At 38.8% G+C, this 21927-nt stretch overlaps 1 protein-coding gene across 3 annotated transcripts in view; it reads right to left on the bottom strand.

Annotated features, from left to right (window-relative positions):
- The window catches only part of Frmpd4 (FERM and PDZ domain containing 4), a 914754-nt gene extending 896133 nt beyond the window's left edge, over nucleotides 1-18621 (bottom strand). For all 3 annotated transcript variants that reach the window (XM_036174309.1, XM_036174310.1, XM_036174315.1), the window contains exon 1: nucleotides 18475-18621. In XM_036174309.1, coding sequence (XP_036030202.1) covers nucleotides 18475-18569 — 95 coding nt within the window. In that variant the 5' untranslated portion in view covers nucleotides 18570-18621. The remainder of the gene's footprint in view (nucleotides 1-18474) is intronic.
- Between the last annotated feature and the right edge of the window lie 3306 nt (nucleotides 18622-21927).

Genomic DNA, 21927 nt, shown 5'->3' with positions numbered 1-21927 from the left:
TGACCTAGGCTACATCAAACCCTATCTCAAAGAACAAAAATATATAAAGAGAGAAAAAAAGAAAAGAGAATTATTATCATGACTATTCACACTTGTTATGAAGAGTAAATTTAAAATAGTGCTTTAAAATGTAACAAACAATAAGAAAAGTAAGGCCCTTTACTTGCTAACTCAAGTCTCTGACTACAGCATAACTTTCTTTGGTTGGCAGTAAGTTTCCCCTTATTGTTTCAGGAGTAAAAACAGTACAGGCGTTTCCATGACATGTGCATGCTGAGTCCCTGGGGATGTTGAGGAGGGCAGATTCTGATTCAGGGGTTCTTATAAATGAGTTCCCAGTGGTGTAGATCTTGATGGTCTGGGAACAGTGTAGATGAGTGGTTTAGGAAACTAGCTGTGGAATACTGAGCAAGCCATTTCACTTCTCTAAGTTTGTGCTTTCTCTGAAGCAAGTTTTTCAATTCGTCTAAATCATTCCACATTCTCTTCATGCTACCATGTTGTGATAGATTATCTGACAGAGAAAATGGCTGCCGATACTTCCACTCCAATGTCCTTGTGCAATGTGAAGCTGTAGCTCCTCCAGCAAAGAAGGGACAGCCATCTGAGTTGTCCTATAGCTTGTGTGGATCAGGAAGCTGTGGCAGACATCCAGCTGTATGGCTTCCAGGCCTTGTACTTAGGAAGCCTGGAAACTTTCTTGAATTTTTTGTCCTTTCTTGGGATTCAGCTATCCTATCCTTAAGGAAGAAAAAGACTGAATCAGTCAGGCCACAACTCTGCCTGACACTGATGCTAAGGAGCCAGACATGTAAGCATAGCCATCTCAGGCACTACAACCCAGGTACCACCCAGCTTTATGTAGCTATACACAAGAATTCAGCTAGGAACCCCTGGAGTAGAGATAAATCATCCTCCTGGGTCCAATTCACAGATTTATAAGAAGTAAAAAATCACCACTTTAAGTTATGGTGTTTGGGGTAGCTTCTAGCATAGTAATTGATAGCTGATATACACGTTCTACTCATAAAAGATAATGGTTGGGGGGGGATAAGATAATGGGGGAGTGGATATGATCAAATTATATAAGTGTATGAAAATGTCATAATGAAACGCATTATTATATAATACATGCTGTCTGAGTTAGGGTTTTACTGCTGTGAAGAGACACCATGACCACAGCAACTCTTATAAAGGAAAACATTTCATTGGTGCTGGCTTACAGTTCAGAGGTTTAGTGTAACAGGCTTTCTTTTGGGACACAAACCAGCTCCCAAATCATGACCTAGACACTTATTATTAATTATGAATGCTCGGCGTTATCTTATGCTTGTCCCACTAGCTCTTGTAATTCATTTTAACCTGTTTTTCATCATCTATGTTTTGCCTCAGGGTCTTTTACCTTTCTTTCATTCTGTATGTCCTACTGCTTCCTCCGTGTCTGGCTGGCTAGTGGCCACCTGCCTGGCTGGCCCCAGGTGTCTCCCTATTTTTCTCCCTCATTCTCTCTCCTCTCATTCTCTCCTCCTCCTATTTATTCTCTCTGCCTGACAGCCCTGCTTATCCCTCTACTGCCTGCCTGTTGGCTGTTCAGCTTTTTATTAGAACAAGCAGGTGCCTTAGGCAGGCAAGATAAAAAAGCAACACATCTTTACATAAGTGAACACACACAGCATTATCAAAGGTAACACATCTTTGCCTAGTTAAACAAATGAAACATAAACAAATGCAGCATACCTTTATATAAAGTAATATTTTGCAACATAAACAAATACAACATGACTTTACATAGTTAAATAGTCCATAACATTTCCCCCATCTTGTCTAAATAAAAAGGAAAATTTTTAACTTTAACATAGTAAGACTATATACAATAAAAACAGTTATCAAGTAAGAATTACATTTACTATATCCCTTTGCATTTGGTAAATTTGGAGAAATCACTCTATTATCTATCTTATCTTAGTGAATCCAAAGTGTTTTACCTAATTTACCTTCTATCCTAACTAAGGAAAACTGTAACAATAACTATCTAGTTCTCCATCAAAGACCCCAGAAAGATGTAATATTACCTGAATAAACAGGAAGTGCAGAGCAAGCAACTTCCAAAACTATGGAAATAACAGAGACAGCAGGCTGACTGGATAGTCACCCAAGTTTCCTCTGCAATGTTGGAGCATCCAACTTTGGCCTACAGACCTAGAAGATCTAGCTGACTTCTCTATAAAGTAGGAATTTTGAAAGACTACCCCACCTTGTTTTAGCAAAGTTCAGCAGTCTTTATCTTTTGTCTCTCACATGTCCAGTTTGTATAGCATACTGTCAGCAGTCAAGGCAAGGGTAGTTTCTTGCCAAAATAGCTAGCTTTGCCACAATGAAAGCAAACTCCATATAAGGTTCTTTGATACCCACCATCCTTTTATGAAGTAGATTGGTGGTGCCAGGAGCAGACATGCCTCACTGTCATGAAAAGCCTTAGGTTATCAAACATCTTAAATGCCATATTCTATAGGTCTTTGAAGTGTTCAAAGACCATCTATCTATCTAAAATACATCTCTGTATGATCTTTAAAGTATACCTAACATAGCTACAAGTTTGATTGTTACAGATGACTAACTACTAACCTTCATTTCTTAATTATCCTAAATTGTTTATAATAAGTTTTCAAGGACTAGAACTTTACCTTACATTTTTAAATTAACTGCATAGGTACATTACTTTAAAGAAGAGTAAAAACATATATACAGTATGTTGTAACAAAAATAGTCTTGAATTTGCATCAATATACAGAAATCCATACCAATGTAAAATATTTGAGATTAATAGTTCTTTTTAGTTTAAAGTGAATTTAATAATCTACTTTTTATTTTATCATTTCTAGTGTAGTCCACTATCATCATGGAACTACTACATGCAGGCAGTCATGGTGCTGGAGGAGAGCTGAGAGTCATACATCTGGATCCACAGGCAACAGGAAGAGACTGTGATCCACTAGGCATGGCTTGAGCTTCTAAGACAACAAAATCCACCTCCAGCAACACATTTCCTCTAATAATGCCACACCTACTCCAACAAGGCCACAACTCCTAACAACATCACTCCCTATGAGCCTATGGGACCATTTTCATTCAAACTATCACACATGCTAATAAAAAATTTAAAATATAATGAAAAATATTAAAGCCAGAATACTTAGAGGATTCATTAAGAAATATGTCTATGGGAGCCAGAAAGATTGGCCAGCAGTTAATAGCACTGATTCCTTTTCCAGAGGACCCTGTATAATTCCCAGAACTCACATGGCAGCTCACAACCATCTGTAACTCCAGTCCCAGGGTTCCAATTCCCTCTTTCAGCCTCTGTAGGCATTGAACCTATGTAGTATACAGACACACAATATATGTAGGCAAAACACTCATATCCATAATATAAAATAAATAATTTTTTAAAAAAATAAATGTATCACTGGGTGGTTGTGGCACCTTTAAAATCATTGTTTACTGTGGCACATGTTAATTCCACTAAGTCAATAATTGAGGGAATAGAAATATACTGTGAAACATCTGCAACAGAAAAAAATAGAATTTCAGAAATAATACAGGTAACATTTGTATAGTATCAAAGCAAAAGATGATAGAATGGGACTTTGAAGGTAAACAATGTACACATCATAGAATTGGGAGATAAATATAAAGGATTTGATATAGGCACTGGTCATCTTTAGCCCTCTTGCATCTCAGCTTTACGGCACTTTGTTTGGAAAATATCCTTTACTTATTGGTTCTTCTTAGTAATATGAAACCTCAGAATTAACCACTCCTAATACTATCTCAATAAAATGTCATACTGGTTAAGAATGAAATATAAAACATAAACAAAATTAGATGTGTTTTTACTGTATTCTTTAGAAGCATGTTGTAAAAAGGAAAGTATGTACTAAAAAACAATGTTTGAAGTATACTTTCTCAAAGGGACCACTGGGTAGAGAAAGTCAGAACCATAGCATTTTCCAGCCTCTTTTCATTTCTTGTAGTTAAATCTTCCTTCAAACAATCCTTCATTTATCCATTTACTCATTTAACAATGAAGCTACAACAACCTCAATCTGGAGTGAAAAAATAATCCTAGGGGAAAACAGATAATAAACAAATAGATGCATAAGAACACTGGTGGAGTAAGAGTCTTTGAGAGCAATAGGGTCTGGTGAGCTTAACACACATGCCTGAGAACCAACAGTCACCAAAGCCATGCCAAGTGAGTGCTTTTCAGATTTGTTGTCTCCAGATGAAGGATCAAAGACAAAGACTAAGCAACTGAAAATATATTTTATTAAGGAAAAGGTGAAAAGGACTCCCACAGAGGAAGCTTCTCAAGTGGCCCTTTAAAGAATTTTTGACAGGAACTAGATAGAGATAGAGGTCATCTTGATTGAGATTATTTATTCTTCAAGTATATTCCATGATAAACTGATGAGGGGCCTAAACACAGTCTTCACACCCACCTCAGCCAAGAGTAAGATGTGATCATGATTTGTTTATTCCATTGTAGGAGTGGTCACACGTTATAGTCACCCTTGTATGGCCTTTCTCTTGGTTTGTTTTACTCATTTTGAAAGCTATTGATCTAGTAATTACTTTTTGTGCTCTGGTTATGTGATTAGCTTAGAATTTACCAAAAACCCTTGCCTTTACTTCTTCCGGGTGTTTGAAGGTGATTAGGAGGTTGAAAAGATACAGCTGACTCAAAAGGATAGTAAATACACTAGGTATTTAGCAAATGTGATCAAGAAAGTTCCCTCCCAGAAAGAGCTAGAGTGAAGGAACATTCCAGGAAAAAGTAACAGTTCACATAAAGTCCTGGCTTGGGAAGCAGGGTTGGTACTAAGATAAAAGCTAAGTAATCCAATAAAGGGGAAAAGGAATACAGCATGAAATATAGCTAACTGAAAATTCAGAGTACAGGTTGTAGCTCAGTTGGCAGAATGCTTGCCTAGCATACAGGAAGCCCTGAGTTCAATCCCAAAAACCACTTAAGCCAGGAATGGTGGCCCATGACTGTAATCCCAGCACCTGGAGGGTGAAGACAAGAAGACCAGAAGTTCAAACTTATCTATCGATTGCTACATAGTGAGTTTGAGGCCAGCCTTGGCATTCAGAGACTCTGTCTCCAAAAATTAAATTTAAAATTGTGATACCTGGAGACAATTTTTGTGTATGTGAATGTATACGTATATTTCTTGCACTGGGGCTTTGAATTCTAAAGTGGGGAATAAATGATGGTCTTCCACAGCAAATATATTAAAAACACAGAATTTCTAATCCATTAATTTCAGTCCCATGGGAAGATTGTGTTCAGTCCCATCAACAATTATCTCCAACACAAGATGCCACTCTTCAGCTGGGAATGGGCTAGGAGAGGACAAAGACCAGTCACTGACAAAGGAGTGACTTAAGGTGTTATCAAATTGCCTGGGGAAATACTTCTTGACCTGTAGGTTTGCTTAGGGAAAGCACTGCATTTGTCTGGGCTTTGATATAAGAGAAAAGAGTCTGTCTATATGGATCTCAATCTCATCTCCAAATTCCATTACATTTCCTAGTTATTTCTCACAGAAAAATATTGCTGTTTTTATAAGATTTTACTTGTGTGTGTGTGTGTGTGTGTGTGTGTGTGTGTGTGTGAGTGTTTGTGTGTGTGTGTGTGTGTGTGTGTGTGTGTGCCTGCATGCTCACACACACATACGAGCAGATGCCCTCCAAGACCAGAAGAGAACATCAGATTCCTTGTGATTGGAGTTAAGTGTAAGGCATGCAAAAATGGGTGCTGGGAATCAAACATTAGTGCTGTACTGTCAGAACACAATCCAAGAATGGAGTCATGCAAAAGGAATTCTGAGTGCTTGTGAGAAAACTCTAAGAAAACAAGAGAAGAGTCCTATGACCTTAGTTTCTTCAAAACACAGAATTTTTCTTTGAATACACTTCCATGCCCCTCCCAGGTGCAGTGAATAGGAATAAGTCTACTTTAGATTATTCAATACAACTGGCTATTGTTATCTGTTTATATGCCTCTATGGAAAAACATGTTTTTGCCACAGTTTGAACTCATGAGAACTTTTCTCAGGTGACTTTTCTTAACCTCATGGTATAAATTGCCTCATGCTCTGAATAAAGTTGGCAATGAGACTTTAGTCCACCTCTTTTAGGGCCTCCATTCTCCCAGGTTCCAACCACCTTAAGAGTGGCAAATACTCCACAAGTATTGCAAATGCTCTTAACCACAGATCCATCTCTCCAGCCCATAAAATACATGTATTAAAACACCAGAAACCTCTTCAATCACTACTATGGTGTGGTTTGAATAAGAATAGCTCCCAAAGCCTCATGTATTTGAATACTTAGCCACCAAGGAGTGGCACTATTTGAAAGGATTAGAAGGATTAGTAGGTGTGGCCTTGTTGGAGTAGGCGTCATCTTTTGGGAGGAAGTGTATCACTAGGGGTTGACTTTGAGGTTTTAAAAGCCCATGCCAGGCCCAGACTCTCTCTCTCTCTCTAATTGAGGATCAGGATGTAGTTCTTAACTACTTCTCCAGCACCATGCCTGCCATGTCTGCTTTCGTATTCCCTGCCATGATGATAATGGACTAAGCCTCTGAAACCATAACAAAGCCCCAAATTAAATGTTTTATTTTATAAGAGTTGCTGTGGTCATGGTGTCTCTTCACAGAAATAGAACAGTGACTGGGGCAACTACCTGAAAATTCGAGTCCATATCACAGAAAACTGATGAGTAGCAGCGGTTGGTGAAGTTTGAAGTATCAATCACCATTGGTACAGCTTCTTGGTTTGTGTGGGGAAAGCTGAGAAACTAACAAATAGCATTACTCGGGTTTTCACAGCCCTAAAGAATTAAGGCATAATCTAACACTGACATCTCCAAAAGCTATCTTGCTTTTGAAAGGATTTTCCTATGAAATAATAACAGCTTCTGAAAACATAGATGGGATAATAGATAGCATTAATGAGCCTTAATAAGATTTTCCTTTATTTGGGTATACATTCAGCTGAAACCCTGGAAATAATAGCTTTTATGTGCATTTAATTTAATAAGGTCTATATGCACTGTTAATTTAATATGGTCGGTTGAATAGAAGCAATCTATTAGGCAACACTTCTAAACCTATTTTTATGGGGTCAGGGAAGAGGGATCACATGATTCTTTGAGAAACTGGAGTAATGAGCCCTTTCTACCAGAAAAAGAAAAAAAATGCTTTAGTAGATAAGAATTTGTATTAAGGAGGATGGAAAGATGGCTCAGAGGTTAAGAACACTTACAGAGGACCCAGGGTTCCATACCCAACATCCACATAGCAGCTCATCTGTAAGTCCAGTCCCAAGGGTTCCAATGTCCTCTTCTGGCCTCTATGGGCATGGTATACACCTGGTGCTCAGAAATACATGCAGGCAAAACACCCATACCCATAAAAAATAAAGGGGAATTTTTTTTAATTTGCATTGAGTTTTGTCTTATTTGGGGTTTTACTGCTGTGAAGAGACACCATGACCAAGGCAGCTCTTATAAAGGAAAGCATTTAATTGGGGCTTCTTTGAAGTTTCAGAAGCTTAGTCTATTATCATCATGGCAGAGGAGCATGGTAGCATTCAGGCAGACATGGTACTGGAGAAGGAGCTGAGAGTTCTATATCTGGATTCATAGACATCAGGAAGAGAGAGAGATTCTGGGCTTTGAATGGGCTTTTGAAACCTCAGAGCCCAATCCCAGTGACATACTTCTCCCCTAGGTTATACCTCCTAATCCTCTCTAATAGTGATGCTCCCTGATGATGAAGTATTCAAACTTATGAGCCTATGGGGAATGTTCTTATTCAAACCACAACAATTGTCAAGGAATTGATAGATCCCTCCAATCTATCACTGAGCTCACTGCCTTAAAGAATGCAAAGAATATGACAACAGCAGCAACTCTGATCTTTATACACAAGCAGTGCATGTTAATACAAAGGCCTTTAAAAAATATTTAAAATATATATTATGGTAGAGGTGGAAGATAAGGCTCAATGGTTGAAAGAACTTACTGTTCTTACAGAGGACCAGAGTTAGGTTCCCAACACCCATACAGCATCAGCTCACAATTGCCTGTAACTCTAGATCCAGGAGATCTGGGGCCCTCTTCTGGCCTCCCAGGACACCAAGCATATATGCAGTATATATTCATATATACATGCAAGCAAACCACACAGATAACATGAAGATATTTTAAAAGTATATTGTGGTAAAAAAACAAACAAACACAAATTAAAAAAAACTTAACATAAAATAGGTCTTAGCCATTTTTCTAGTAAGAAGTTCAATACTGTTAGGTTTATTCACATTGCTGTGCAACTGATTTCAATAACATTTTCATCATACAAAACTGAAATGTTACATTGAAATGAAAATTACAATGAGTAATTCCCTACCCTCCCTCCCACAGTCCCTGGAAATCACCATTCTTTCTGTTTCTTTTAAACTGACTACATTAAATACCTCATGTAAGTAGAATCATACAGCAGTTGGTTTCTTGTGATTGGCTTCTTTCACTTAGCATAATGCCCACGAGATTGATCCATTGCATAATATAACTCATCACGTTTCCCCATCTACCTGTTGATGGGCACTTGGATTACTTTCAGCTTTTGGCTACTTTGAATAATGCTGCTAAGAATATTCATGTATAAGTATCTTTTCAGACTCCCTTATCCATGATCTCTTTCCAGTTTCAGCTACTAAAACAGTTCTGAGTTATGTCCCTTGTCAAAAGGGCCTCACAAATATGTGAAATTGGTGTCTCACTGCCAAGCCACCCATATGGAAGATACTCTTGATCCTTATTCTATACTTAACTTCTTAATTATGCATATTTCACTTTCTCCTTTAGTCATTACAACATTTTTGAATTTTTACAAGTATGAATTAATTTTACAATAAAAGGCAATAAAGGTTCTTTTAATGTCTATTAAAATGAAACCTCAGAGAGTATCTCAACTATCTCTTAAAAATACCAATTCAAAGACAGTTTATAATATGAATATTGATGAATGGATATTTTCTGGTGAAGAACTGATAGAGATTTATCTGAAGAATAGAATCATTATGCAGTGTGCAGCTGAGAATAAGGACACAAAAGTTCCTTTTCCCCTTTCACACTAGACACTAGTAGAATGCTAACCAATTAAACTGAGTGTAATGAAGACAGTAGAGATGGCTATATCCTCCATTGTCTCATAAAAGGGATTAATGGTATTAATCTCTTACTGTGCCTAATTAATAACTTAAAACTTAACTATAACACACAAACATTATCAATGAAAAAAATACAGATCTTACCTCAAAGTAAATAATAAATAGTTAATGCTAGAACCAAATATGAGTGAGCTTGGCTGAGAACCTATAGATTCAGTTTTCCCCAAATACCGTGCTCCACAATGGAAGTAGTTACATGAGATTTGATTAGTTACAGAACAATGAAAAGCATAAATTAAAGTGTTTGCCAAATATATTGGTGAGGGCCACAGGTAGTTAACGCACACCAAAGCAGAGACAGCTCTTCTACAGGTTTTAGATGGCACTCTTAGCTTTTGGGTGGATGAAAGGTAGTGGTCTATTAAAAAGGCCAAATCTTCTATTAAGATTTTGATCGTCAGCAAAATGTTAGATCAGACATAGGTGTGGCCAGTGTATGGCTTCAAAGAGGATAAAATTAGATAAGACAATTTGGTTCTGGTCTACATCATTCTAACCCTCCATAATGTTGAAGTTCAGTCACACGGCCTTGTAGAATCTTTATCATGGCTTTACCTACCACTCTCCCTCCTTTTGGGAACTTTAGATATAACAGATATATAAGTGAATACACACACACACACACACACACACACACACACACACACACACATCATACACAGTACTTTTGATACTATCTGAGGCTTTGAGCATTCAATACTTAAATAATAAGTATGATTTTTCACTAAATATAAACAAATAGATCCATGGTCATTCTAAAGGTGAAATTAATCAACATGGTGTATAGACTCTTAATTTGAGATCTCTATGGCATTGGAAAGAATAAAGAATTATTTGGTTTAGAACAATCCTTTATGAGTGGAGGATAAAGGTTAGCATTTTATTCCCTGTCATGGGTAGTTGGCCTACCAGATATTTCCTCAACCCTACCCTGTACCATCACCTCTCAATCTTACTTTGTCCCAATTCCATTACAGAGAATATGAGGCCTTAAGCTGCAGAAAACATACTAAAGTTAAATTTTCTTATTATCAGAAGAATTGGAATGTATTTTTATTTTTTATTGTGTATGGATGCATGTTGTATATGTGTGAGTACACTTATGTGGAGGCAAAGCTCAACCTTTGGGAGTCAGTTCTCTTGTAGTGTTTCTTTTGTTTTTCCTGCTAATCATGTACTCTAGACTATATGGCTCTATGATTTCCAGGTGAATCTCCTACATACGTTTCCCCTCTCCCTGTAAGAGCGTTATGATTATACAATCATTGTAGTATATGCTTTCAATACCACCACTCCAGAAATAGAGGCAGGTGATGTTGAGGCCAACCTGATGATCTACATACCAAGTTCCAGGCCAGCTATGGCTGCATAGTGAGACCCTATCTTAAATAAATCACAATAATGAAAATAGAAAGCTGGGATAACACTACAGCTGGCTTTTATTTATTTTTAACATGAATTGCATGTAAACCTGACAACTTGATTTGTCAAGATAAGTGCTTTTACCCACTGGGCCATTTTGATGACCTTGCTTGCTTGATTGCTCATTCACTAACTTGCATGCTCATGGTGCTGAGGATTAAATACAGGGCCTTGAACCTGCTAGGCAAGTGCACTACACTTCCAATCCAAAAAGGCAGAAATTGAATGATTCGTGTTTTGGGTTACCTCAAAATGGTGGCAACAATAGTTATTTAATGATGGTTGAGTGGTTATCCCTAAATAAGACATATGTTCTACCCCCTCACAGAAGAGGGAATTGGAATGAGAGAGCCAGAACAAAATGCTATCTTCTGGTCATGACAGGGCTGTTGTGTGTGTTGCATTTTTTCCTACTGTTTTTGTTAACAATTCAAAGATTTGTTTGATTATATAAAATTAAGCTGAGACAGGAGGCTGAGTCAGCAAGTAGCCGGCAGGAAGTGATAGGGAGGAACCACATGTAGCTAAGGTTTTTTTTTCTTTTTTTAAGTGGGGACTGAGAGAAGGATGCTGGGTTTGTTGGAAGATGCCAGCAAAGGGAAAATATTAGCTACTTGCTTAGCTACTTGGTATCCAGCCTCTCTGAGCAAGCAGAATTCCACATCAACCTTTGAATCATGAGTTCTTTAGCGAGATAGAGATCTAGATAAAGTTTTCCTTAGTAGCTTTGAAAGAGTTGGTGGCTGAGGGAACGGAATCCCTTCAGGCTGCAGCCCTTGAGGCCAAACCACAGCTGGTAGCAGCAGAATTGCAATCTCTGATTAGGACAGCCAATGCCTAAGGAGCAGCCACTGTAAATAATTAAAAAAAAAAACAGTTAACAACACAAGGCCATTGTAGTTATGAACTCACAGAAGCTAGGGTTACCTGCAATTGGCATGCATAAGATTGGCCTAGATAACCATCAGTCATGGATAGAGGAGGGGCTGAACTACTAGGTACTGGTTAATTTCAGGTAGAGTCATTGCCTTCAGTTGTGTATCCACTGATGAGCTCACCAGATTCCTTTGGATACTTCCAAACCCATGGTCACACAAATGGCCCTGGTTGAATTAAGTGGGTCACAAAATAGAACAAAGGCACATTGAATGCGGAAAAGGAGTTTATAAGGACAAGAGAAGATTGATAGGTGTGGTGGGAAAATAAGAGAGTGTTGGGGAGTAAGAATAATTAGGATGCATTATATACCTGTATGAATTGGTCAAAAAACAAATTTAATTAATAAAAAATAAATACTTACTTGAGTCAGAATATCTCTAACAACATAGCTGTTCAAATTTTTTTCACTGAAAAAAAAAAACTCTTCAAAACGTCATAGGTCCATCTATATTATTCAAAGTCAAACTCAAGACTTTGGCATTTGTCTTTGAAAGTTGTCGTGGATTCACATCTTCCCAAACTGATTCAGAACATGCTCCTTTGGAATGTGTCCTTGTCCAGTGCTTTAGAACACTGCCTGTGCATGTATGCAGGAAGATGGTATTTTCTAAAAAGCCTAGATTTTCTGATTGTTTCCTTTTGGTTATTCTCAAGTACCATGGGCATTCACGAAGTATTCAGCATTGATAATGTCTTATAGATTTTGTAAATGATTTTTATATAGGAACCAGGTCAACCATGTATTTCCCACTTGTACTAGAACTTAGGAAATATCCTGCATGTCAGAAACATTTGTTAATTTTGAGACAGTCTATGTTAAAAAAAATTAAAATGCTAATTATCAGGATGTCATTTTTGTAAAGGAGAAAGGTCTGGAGAAATGACTCAAAGATTAAGAATTATTACTATTCTTGAAGAGAACCTGGGTTTGGTTCCTAGCACCATCAGGTCACAACCACCTGTAACTCAAGTTCCAGGGGATCTAGGGCCCTCTTCTGGCTTCAATGGCACCTGTATGCACATAGTACACATAAACTCATGCACGTACACACAAATACATACACATACATATATACACAAGTAAATAAACAAATGATTTTTTTAAGTGGATAGATGAGCACCCTTGACATTATAGCATAGACTTGATCCATATCTCTTCTCAGAGAAGGACCAGCTCTGTTGACAAATCATTTTTTGGAGATGGGATAGAGATTAACTTAGTTAACTAACTTCTAAGGCTTAGTTTTATATCTCTGAGCCAGAGTTTCTTAATCGGTATTTTCAGCATTGACTGCCACTTTTCACAGCTGCCATCCACCAGGTGCTGTTAACATGGATGTTTCAGAGGTCATTCACACTCTAAATTTCCCAAAGCCAAATTTCTCACTTAGCCCTGAAAATGTCAGCACTGGATCTTTGTTTTGCTTACTATTGGATTCCCAGGTTAAGAGAATAGTGATCTTTTCAATGAAAAATAATGGATAAATGAAAAAAGACAAGCAGAATCTTCCATTCATGTCACACAAATTGCTAAAGAGTTCTGTAGCATTTGCCAGGTGGGGTGATTTGAATAAGGATGCCCCACTTGGGCTCATATATTTGAATGCTTAGTCATCAGGAGTGGCATTACTTCAGAAGTAATAGGAGATGTTGCTTTGTTGGATAAGGTGTGTCACTTGGGGTTAGGATTTCAAAAGCCCAAGCCAAGCCCAGTGTCACTCTCTTTTCCTGCTGCCTGGGGATCTGGATGTAGAACTCTCAGCTATTTCTCCAGCACCGTGTGTGCCTACATGCTGCCATGTTCCCCACAATGTTGACAATGGACTAAACCTCTGAAAGTGTAAGTGAGACCCAATTAAATGTTTTATTTTATAAGAGTTGCCTTGGTCATGGTGTCCCTTCTCAGCAATAGAAACCCTAACACAAGATAAGACCACATCTCATTTTCTCTTCCCTCCAATATCCTCTCTCTTTGATCAAATGGCTGTCTCTGGGTGCATCTCTACTCACCTCTCAATTTGCTTGGAATCAATTGTCACACAATGAAATGTTTCTAGGTCATTGTCATCTGGAAACCTGTCCACAATACCATATTTATTTTTGTAGGTTGTTTTTGTTTGTTTTTAAATTAATTTATTTACAGTGTATAAGAGAAAAACAGAGAAAAAGAAATTGAGACAGAGTCAGAGACAGAGGGAAAACGGAGTAGGCAGGTACTTGCCATGGTGAACTGTGGAGGTCCAAGAACAACTTCTGAGGAGTCGGTTGTCTCCATCTACCTTGTCTCAGAGACAGGGTCTCTCTTGTGGTTTGTGTCACTGTGCTGAGGATGAACTTCCAGCAGATTCTCCTGCCTCCAGTTTCCATTTGGCTGTCATTACATATATAGAGCTACAACATCCTGCCTTTTACGCGGGTTCCAAGATTTATACTCAGGTCCCAGTCTATAAATGTCTTCCTTTACCTACTGAACCATCCAACTGGAATGTTTTTTAGTTATTTTGATTTCATTTCATTGCTTTTTTTTGTGGTAGGATCTAATATATCCCATACTGCTCTTGAAGTTTGTTATATAGCTGAGGCTGGCATTGGATTCCTAATCCTCCTGCTTCCACTTCCCAGTTTCTGTGATCTTGAATAATCTACAGTTTCCAACTTGTATACCACTCTTTTACTTTTTACTTTTCTGTGCCTTTTTTAGGAGCTGAGTTACTGAAATATGTTCCCTGTTCCCTGGAGAAGACTTTTTTTAAAGGTTTATTTACTTATTCACATACTTATGTATTTATTTGGGGTAAGTTGAAGAAATGGCTCAGCAATTAAGAGCACTTATTGTTAGGCATGGTAGCACACCTTTTAATCCCAGCACTTGGAAGGCAGAGGCAGGAGGGTTCCTATGAATTCAAGGCCAGCCTAGTCTACATAGCTTATACTAGGCCATCTAGAGCTACACTGTGATAATCTGTCTCAAAAAAGGACACAGATCTGTTACCAATACCTTCATGCTGACTCACACTTTTCTACAACTCCAGTTCCAGGCTTTCCAATGCCCTCCTCTTCTGGCCACTGCATGTACTTCATGCACATACACACATGAAGGCAAACATTCATTCACATAAAAATAAAAATAAAAAAACAGGGCTTTTAAAAATTGATTTATTTTATTTTATGTGTATGAGTGTTTTGCTTGCATGTATGTATGCCATGTGAATGCATGTCTATTACCTGTGGATGCCAAAAGAGGGCGTCAGATCCCCTGAAACTAGAATTGTAGATGGTTGTGAACTACCATGAGGATGCTGGGAACCGATCATGGTTCTGCTACAAGATCAGCAAGTGATCTTAACAGCTGAGCTGTGTCTCCAGCCACTTGAGAAACTTTCTATACTGTAGCTTCCTTCTTCTCCTCATCCTTTAACTTCCAAGCTATGTGTTACCTCCACAATGAAGTCTTTCCTTGGTACCCTAGACAATCATGTAGTGCATCTCCTCTCAAATGAAATACTGATGAATGACTGAAGAAAGTACTTAAGTGAACTCATTTAACCCAGTTTTTCCCAAACAGTTTAGGTCTTGGAAAACAGAAAAAAAGTAAAGTCAATTTTGGTAAGAGTTGCCACAGATTTTTGTGATGATTAATATTGTCAACTTGACAGGCTCTAGAATCACCCACGAGATAAGTGTCTGGGTTTGTCTGTGAGGACATGCAGTGAAGTACATGCAGTGGCCAGAAGAGGAGGGCATTGGAAAGCCTGGAACTGGAGTTGTAGAAAAGTGTGAGTCAGCATGAAGGTATTGGTAACAGATCTGTGTCCTTTTTTGAGACAGATTATCACAGTGTAGCTCTAGATGGCCTGGTATAAGCTATGTAGACTAGGCTGGCCTTGAATTCATAGGAACCCTCCTGCCTCTGCCTTCCAAGTGCTGGGATTAAAAGGTGTGCTACCATGCCTAACAATAAGTGCTCTTAATTGCTGAGCCATTTCTTCAACTTACCCCAAATAAATACATAAGTATGTGAATAAGTAAATAAATAAACCTTTGAAAAGGTCTATCTCGATTGGATTCACTGAGATGGGAAGACTCACCCTAACTGTGTACCACCATTTCATGGGGTAAGATCATGAACCAAATACAAGGGAGGGGAGCTGAGTACCAGTATTCATCTCTCCGTGCTTCCTGACTGTGGAAACAATGTGACCAGTCACCTTGAGCTCCTCCTGCTATGACATCTCCACCATGATGGAGACTGTGCGCTGAAATGAACCTTCCTTTTTAAATTTGCTTTAGACACACATTTTTGTCACAGCAATGGGAAAACTAACTACTGTTATGTTTTATATTTACTCCAGTAGATTTCCAGGAGTGAAAATATGTGGATGTTTTTGTTTGTCTGGTTTTTGTTTTGTTTTGTTTGTTTGTTTGGGTTTTTTTTTTTTTTTTTGGTTTTTCAAGACAAGTGTTTTTGAGACAGCACCTCACTGTGTATCCCTGGCTGATCTAGAACTTAACTATACAAATTAGGCTAACCTAGAACTTACTATATATACTAGGCTAGCCTCTGACCTCACAAAGAGCCACCTGCTTCTGTATCCCTGGTGCAGGGATTAAAGGTATGAGTGAGACAGCACACCCCAACTAGGGATTACATGGATCTTATAGAAAATATATGTTTAACATTATGAGAAACTGCCAGACAGCCTCAAAAGTAGCTTTGCTATTTAGCGTGACTTCTTCAGATGAGCCAAGAGGCACATGGATGGAGGAGCATCAGGACATTTGGTCTAGGAACCCTGCACTGCCTAACAGGAAAACCAGCTAAGGATTTCAGGTCTTATTCTCAAAAAGCCAACAGCACAAGTGAGACTCAAATGAGCAAGTTGGCATCCTTGAGAACATCCTCCCCTGGAGCCTGAGCTGAAATTATGTTACCAGTAACTTTCCATGCTGCTTCATAACAATAGAGTTGCATTTTACACATAAAAGACAAAGCAAAGCACTGTGGTGCATACCTGTAATCTTGGCATGCTAGAGGCACAGCTAGGAAGATCAGCTGATCGAGGTCATCTTTCCCTACCATATAAAGTTCAAAGCTAGCCTGGGCTACATGAGACCCTCCCAGCCAAGGCAAAAACAACAACAACAACAAAAAAAACCCTCAACCAATCAAACAACAATAACAAAAATTAAATTAAAATCAATAATATACTAGCCTAGATCATCTAATGACTACAGACAATTAAACACATCCAGGGATAACAAAGAATTCAGACTTAAGAGACAAATATAGTTCTATTAAAACATGATGAAACAAGATATTTCAGTAGACACATGCAGTTAAAACTGTGGCCAACAAAGCACCGCAGTGGAATTCAGTGGCTTGGCCTTCATCATTTGATTTCAAATAGTTTTTAGGGCTTTTGTTACCTACTTTCCTCCAAACCTATTAAAACTATGCTTCAGTGAGCTTAGAGCTCAATCTATTTTTTGAATATTTTTGGCTGGGCAAGATAAGAAGTATATGTGCCAGGCTCCCGTGTTTAAAGTGATCACTTTCCATAGCCCAGATATCCAATTATTTCACCCTTCAACTGTGAAATTAGGAAGAGAAAGAGTACTAGAAAGGAAAATTAGCCAATGAAATTATGTCACAGGAAAACAGTCATTTTGGGGGATCATCCAAATAAGTTCCAAAATGTCAGATTCACATATTTAAGTCTCAAAGAAAGACAACATCTGTTGCTAAATTTTCTGTACACTGAACTGCATAGCAGAAAGAGGTTTCCCTTCCTCTCATTTCAAAATGATTCTAAACAAATAATGCCACCATGTAATTATTGTCCTGGAAAATTATGGCAACTCTGAAGGACATTTGGCTCAAGCTTGCAAGTATGAAAAGTCAAGGGAAATGATTTTTATGAACCTGGAGAGCTTCTCTTAGGTTGGGGACATCCCTGCACACTTGGACCTGCACATAATGTTCTTATTACAATGTTTAAACACTCAATAGTCACAGAACACACTGAAGGAATCTCATTTAAACAAATTTATAAATGGCTTACAATACACAGTGCCAGTGATTAATGAGAAAACATTAAGTAGCAGAGTGACTGGAACCCTTCCAGTCAGCATTCCCAAGTGGATGCATTACTGATGAGTCTCTCACACTTGAAAGTTAGACAACTCTAAGGAAAAAAAATACATGTTTATAAAAATCAGAAGCTGCTCAGCAATCATCTGAACTTTCTATACAACTGTATATTTTTTCTTTCAAAGGAGAAAAACTTATTTAACAAGCCCACAGAACAGAAAGAAGCAATTCAATACAAACCATTTTGCATAGCCAGCATCTTACTGCTTGTTCAAATGTCAAAACTTTTCATCCTGACAGGTACATTTGTCCTTGAGAAGACACCATTTTTTTAAAGCAAAATAAAAAGAGCAAGCCAATTTCCCCAGTAAAAAGTGCTATCAAAAGTTTACTGTGAATTATAGCTGATTATTATACCATATATAAGAACAAGCAGCTAAATTTCTCTTCTCCCAAAACTGCCTCCAGATATTTATTCTTAAGAAATAAAACAGTCAAAACAGTTTTTGTTTTGCTTGCTATTTTTAGCTAACAGTTGCAATTTTTTCTCAACCTGAGCCAAGCTCTGAAGTACCCCTGCCCCGTTCTATTCAAGGTATCATTCTCGTATAATTTAGAGGCATGGCTTTCAACCCTTGTTCAAATAGACTCATCCTCCTTAAAAACAACTCAGAAAACAGAGACTCCAGACAGTCCCACCTGAAGACCATTACTCACCGGCAACCATGTTCTCCATTATCCTCTGCTGCCTGGCGGAAGCCCCAGGGAATGGAGAAGTTTGACCAATTTTCTCCTTCAAGGTCCTCCTCCATAGTAGAAAGCCAAAAGAGCCCACCTTTCCTGAGGATGGAAAGAAAGAGTCCTCTTCTTTAGTGTTTCATAAGAAGAATGACAGTCTCATAAGAAACAACTGCTATCAGGGGGTGGGGTGGCAATCAATACTAGCTGGCCAATCATATTTCATCACTTGGCTACTTGGAAACCAGATATGCATAAACAATCACATGTTCTAGGAGGGGTGAGGATACAAAAGAGGAACAGCTCTGCCTTTTGTAAATTATTAACAGGATTTTTTTTTTCCTCTGACCATGATCAAAGACACAGAGGCCACTCCTTTCAGAAAGAAGCCATCAGGGTTGGCATGACAAGCTCAAGAGGGGTGCTCTCTGATGGCCGTTCTGTCACTGACCTCTCTGTATCAGGACAGCCTCGTGCAGTTGAAATCCAAGTGATGTAACACTCAAAGCGAAATGGCAGCTTCTGAAGGTCTGAAGAGGCCAATCTGCAATTTCAGCATTTGCCTCAGATGAAAATGAATACTTGCTCTTTCCCATGGGAGAATTCACTATGGGGTATTTGGCACTCCAAGATGGAATGAAGCCACCTGCACACATTTCTCATATCCTTCCTCGATTTCCAAGTGATGCTGCACATCTCCTCTGGCATTTTTGAACTTCATCCAAATTTGAGATTTAACACATCTACCTTGGAGCAATTTGAAAGCTGCCAATTTGAATGCTAGACCCTACTCAGTAATTTTAATTCCATGGGAAAATGCTGATCCACAAAGTATTTAGAAAGTACCAGCTTCCCACAAGAGGAAACATTTCAGTTATACTCTGTTGGGTGATAGGCAATGGTTCCTTTTATCTGAACCCAGACCTCTTACCCTTGGCAGTATTCACAATGTAGGCTGGATATTCTCTCTCTGTCTCTCTGTCTCTCTGTCTCTGTCTCTCTCTGTCTGTCTCTGTCTCTGTCTCTGTCTGTCTCTGTCTCTCTGTCTCTCTCTGTCTCTCTGTCTCTCTCTGTCTCTCTCTGTCTCTCTGTCTCTCTCTCTGTCTCTCTCTCTGTCTCTCTCTCTCTCTCTCTCTCTCTCGGTGCTATGCAGTGGCTGTTCAGCAGTATCCCTGCCCACTCTTCAATACATGACAGTAGCATCTCCCTGTTTGTGACACCAAAAATGATATAGGCATTGTCAAATCACTCCCCTGGCCCCTGAGAAGAAGTATCAACTTCTAATGAAGCCACTGCCCAGCCTGCTTTCTCTGGGTCAGTTTGTTCCAAGGAAGAAGAATATCACTTGTGAGAGCCTTATATCTGAGATAGATTTGTGTCAAAGGCAGATGGTAGGCAAGCAGTCAAAGCTTGGGGTGAAACACACGACTCATCTGTCCAAGTGCAGGTGGCTAATTAGACTTGTCAAAATAGAGACACATTTAACATGATGGAAAAAAATTCTATTCTCCAATGACATTTGCCAAACCTCTTGCTATCATAGTGTGGAAAAACAGATCTGGAATGTGTTCACTTCTCCTTAGTTCTCTAGTCATTATTTTACCTGGTGGCAGACATCTCACTGCAAAGCTGGCTTGTTCCAGAGAACTCTTCCTAGCTGATCTTTGACAGCAAAGCAAATGACAGGACAGATAATGAGGAACGAAATCCTCTGCCTAGTTATATAACCCTTAACCAACCCCAGTTGGGATGTTTCCTTGAGAACCTTAGATTCCAGCACAAAGGTTTTGGGAGAAAAAAAAATCTTTTCAGTTAAATACACTATCAGCAGTCTATCTACACTGTGAAAATTAAGTGGATGGTGTCACAAGCAAAAGCACATTTCAGTGAACACGCACAGTGCTGGCACCTCATTATAAAGAATGGTATGCCTGAGGGAGAAGCAGAGCAGAGTGAAAGGTTTCTTAAGAATGGGTGGGGGTGATCAAATTAAAGGCAAGTTCCTCTGGTGGTCAGCTGTGTCAGCATTGCCTTCTGCTCACGTCAGAGGCCACTGTAGAGCTCAGCCATGACTTTCCACCTCTAAATGTTCGTAGATTTTCATCTCCTCGCCCACCTAGACCACCATTTTCCTTCTGCCTGATTGAGAGTCCACTTCCTATGATGCCTCCCACTTCCTCCAAAAGAACACATCCTCCTTTCTCAGTGCCCCTGAGGGACTTCCCACCTCAATAAAAGCCACTGTCACACTCTGCCACCCATCACAGTCTTCTGTATTCATCATTTCCCAGAGAGGACAAGCCCAATAAGAATAACAAGTTTTAGTTGTTGGATTTTGTTTTGTGTGGGTTTGTTTTTTGTTTGTTTGTTTGTTTGAAGGGGATGGGTTGTTGGGTTTTTTGTGTGTTTTGTTTTGTTTTGTTTTGTTTTTATGGTTTTTCTGGTGTGTGTTTTGTTTTGTTTTTCCAAGACAGGGTTTCTCTGTGTAACAGCCCTGGCTGTTCTGGAACTCTCTTTGTAGTCCTCGCTGGTTTCGATCTCACAGAAATGTGCCTGTCTCTGCCTCCAGAGGGCTGGGATTAAAGGCATATGCTACCACACCCTGCAAGAGTTGTTGTTGTTGTCTTTATAAGTATACAAAGTATTAGGTTTCATTACTGCAATTTTCAGAATGTTTCCCTTGTGGATTCTCCTCTGTCTCTTCTCCCCCAACCCTGCCACTCCTTGTACACCAGTCACCTCCTTTCTACTTCCATGTGTTCTTTTGCTTCTCCCTTCACAGCCAACTTATACATACATAGAAACATTAAAAAGGAAGATCCACATATGAGAGAGGATGAGCAAATTTTGTTGTTCTGCATCTTGGTCACTTTGCTCTCTAGAACACTTTCTAAGTGTGCCATGCAAACGATATACTTTCATTTTTCTTTACTGCTGAAATCTGGTATCTGTACCATATTTGTTTATGCCAGTGTGGTTCTCAACCTGTGAGTCACGACTCCTTTGGGGGTCTAAAGACCCTTTCAGGCGGGCCACCTAAGACCATCAGAAAACACAGCTATTAACATTATGATTCATAACAACAAGAAAATTACAGTTATGAAGTAGCAATGAAAATCATTTTATGGTTGTAGGTCATCACAACATGAGGAACTGTATTAAAGTGTTGCAGCATTAGGAAAGTTGAGAATCACTGCTTTATACAGTCATCTGTTCGTGATTGCATTTACAAATGCTGGTTGCATTTCCTTACTATTTTTTGTTTTCTTACAGTTTTTGGTGTTATTTTATTTTTTAGTTTGGGTGTGTGTGAGTGATTTCATGCATGCATGTTTTCAGACCTTATGTTTTCAGACAGGGTCTCTCACTGAACCTGAGACTCATTGAGTTGCCTAGACTGGTTGGCCAGAAATCTCCAGGATCCTCCTGTAT

Source organism: Onychomys torridus, chromosome X (assembly GCF_903995425.1).
Source record: "Onychomys torridus chromosome X, mOncTor1.1, whole genome shotgun sequence".
NCBI lineage: Eukaryota > Metazoa > Chordata > Mammalia > Rodentia > Cricetidae > Onychomys > Onychomys torridus.
Note: the sequence above shows the minus strand (reverse complement) of the source record. Positions and strands in the feature narration are given on the sequence as shown.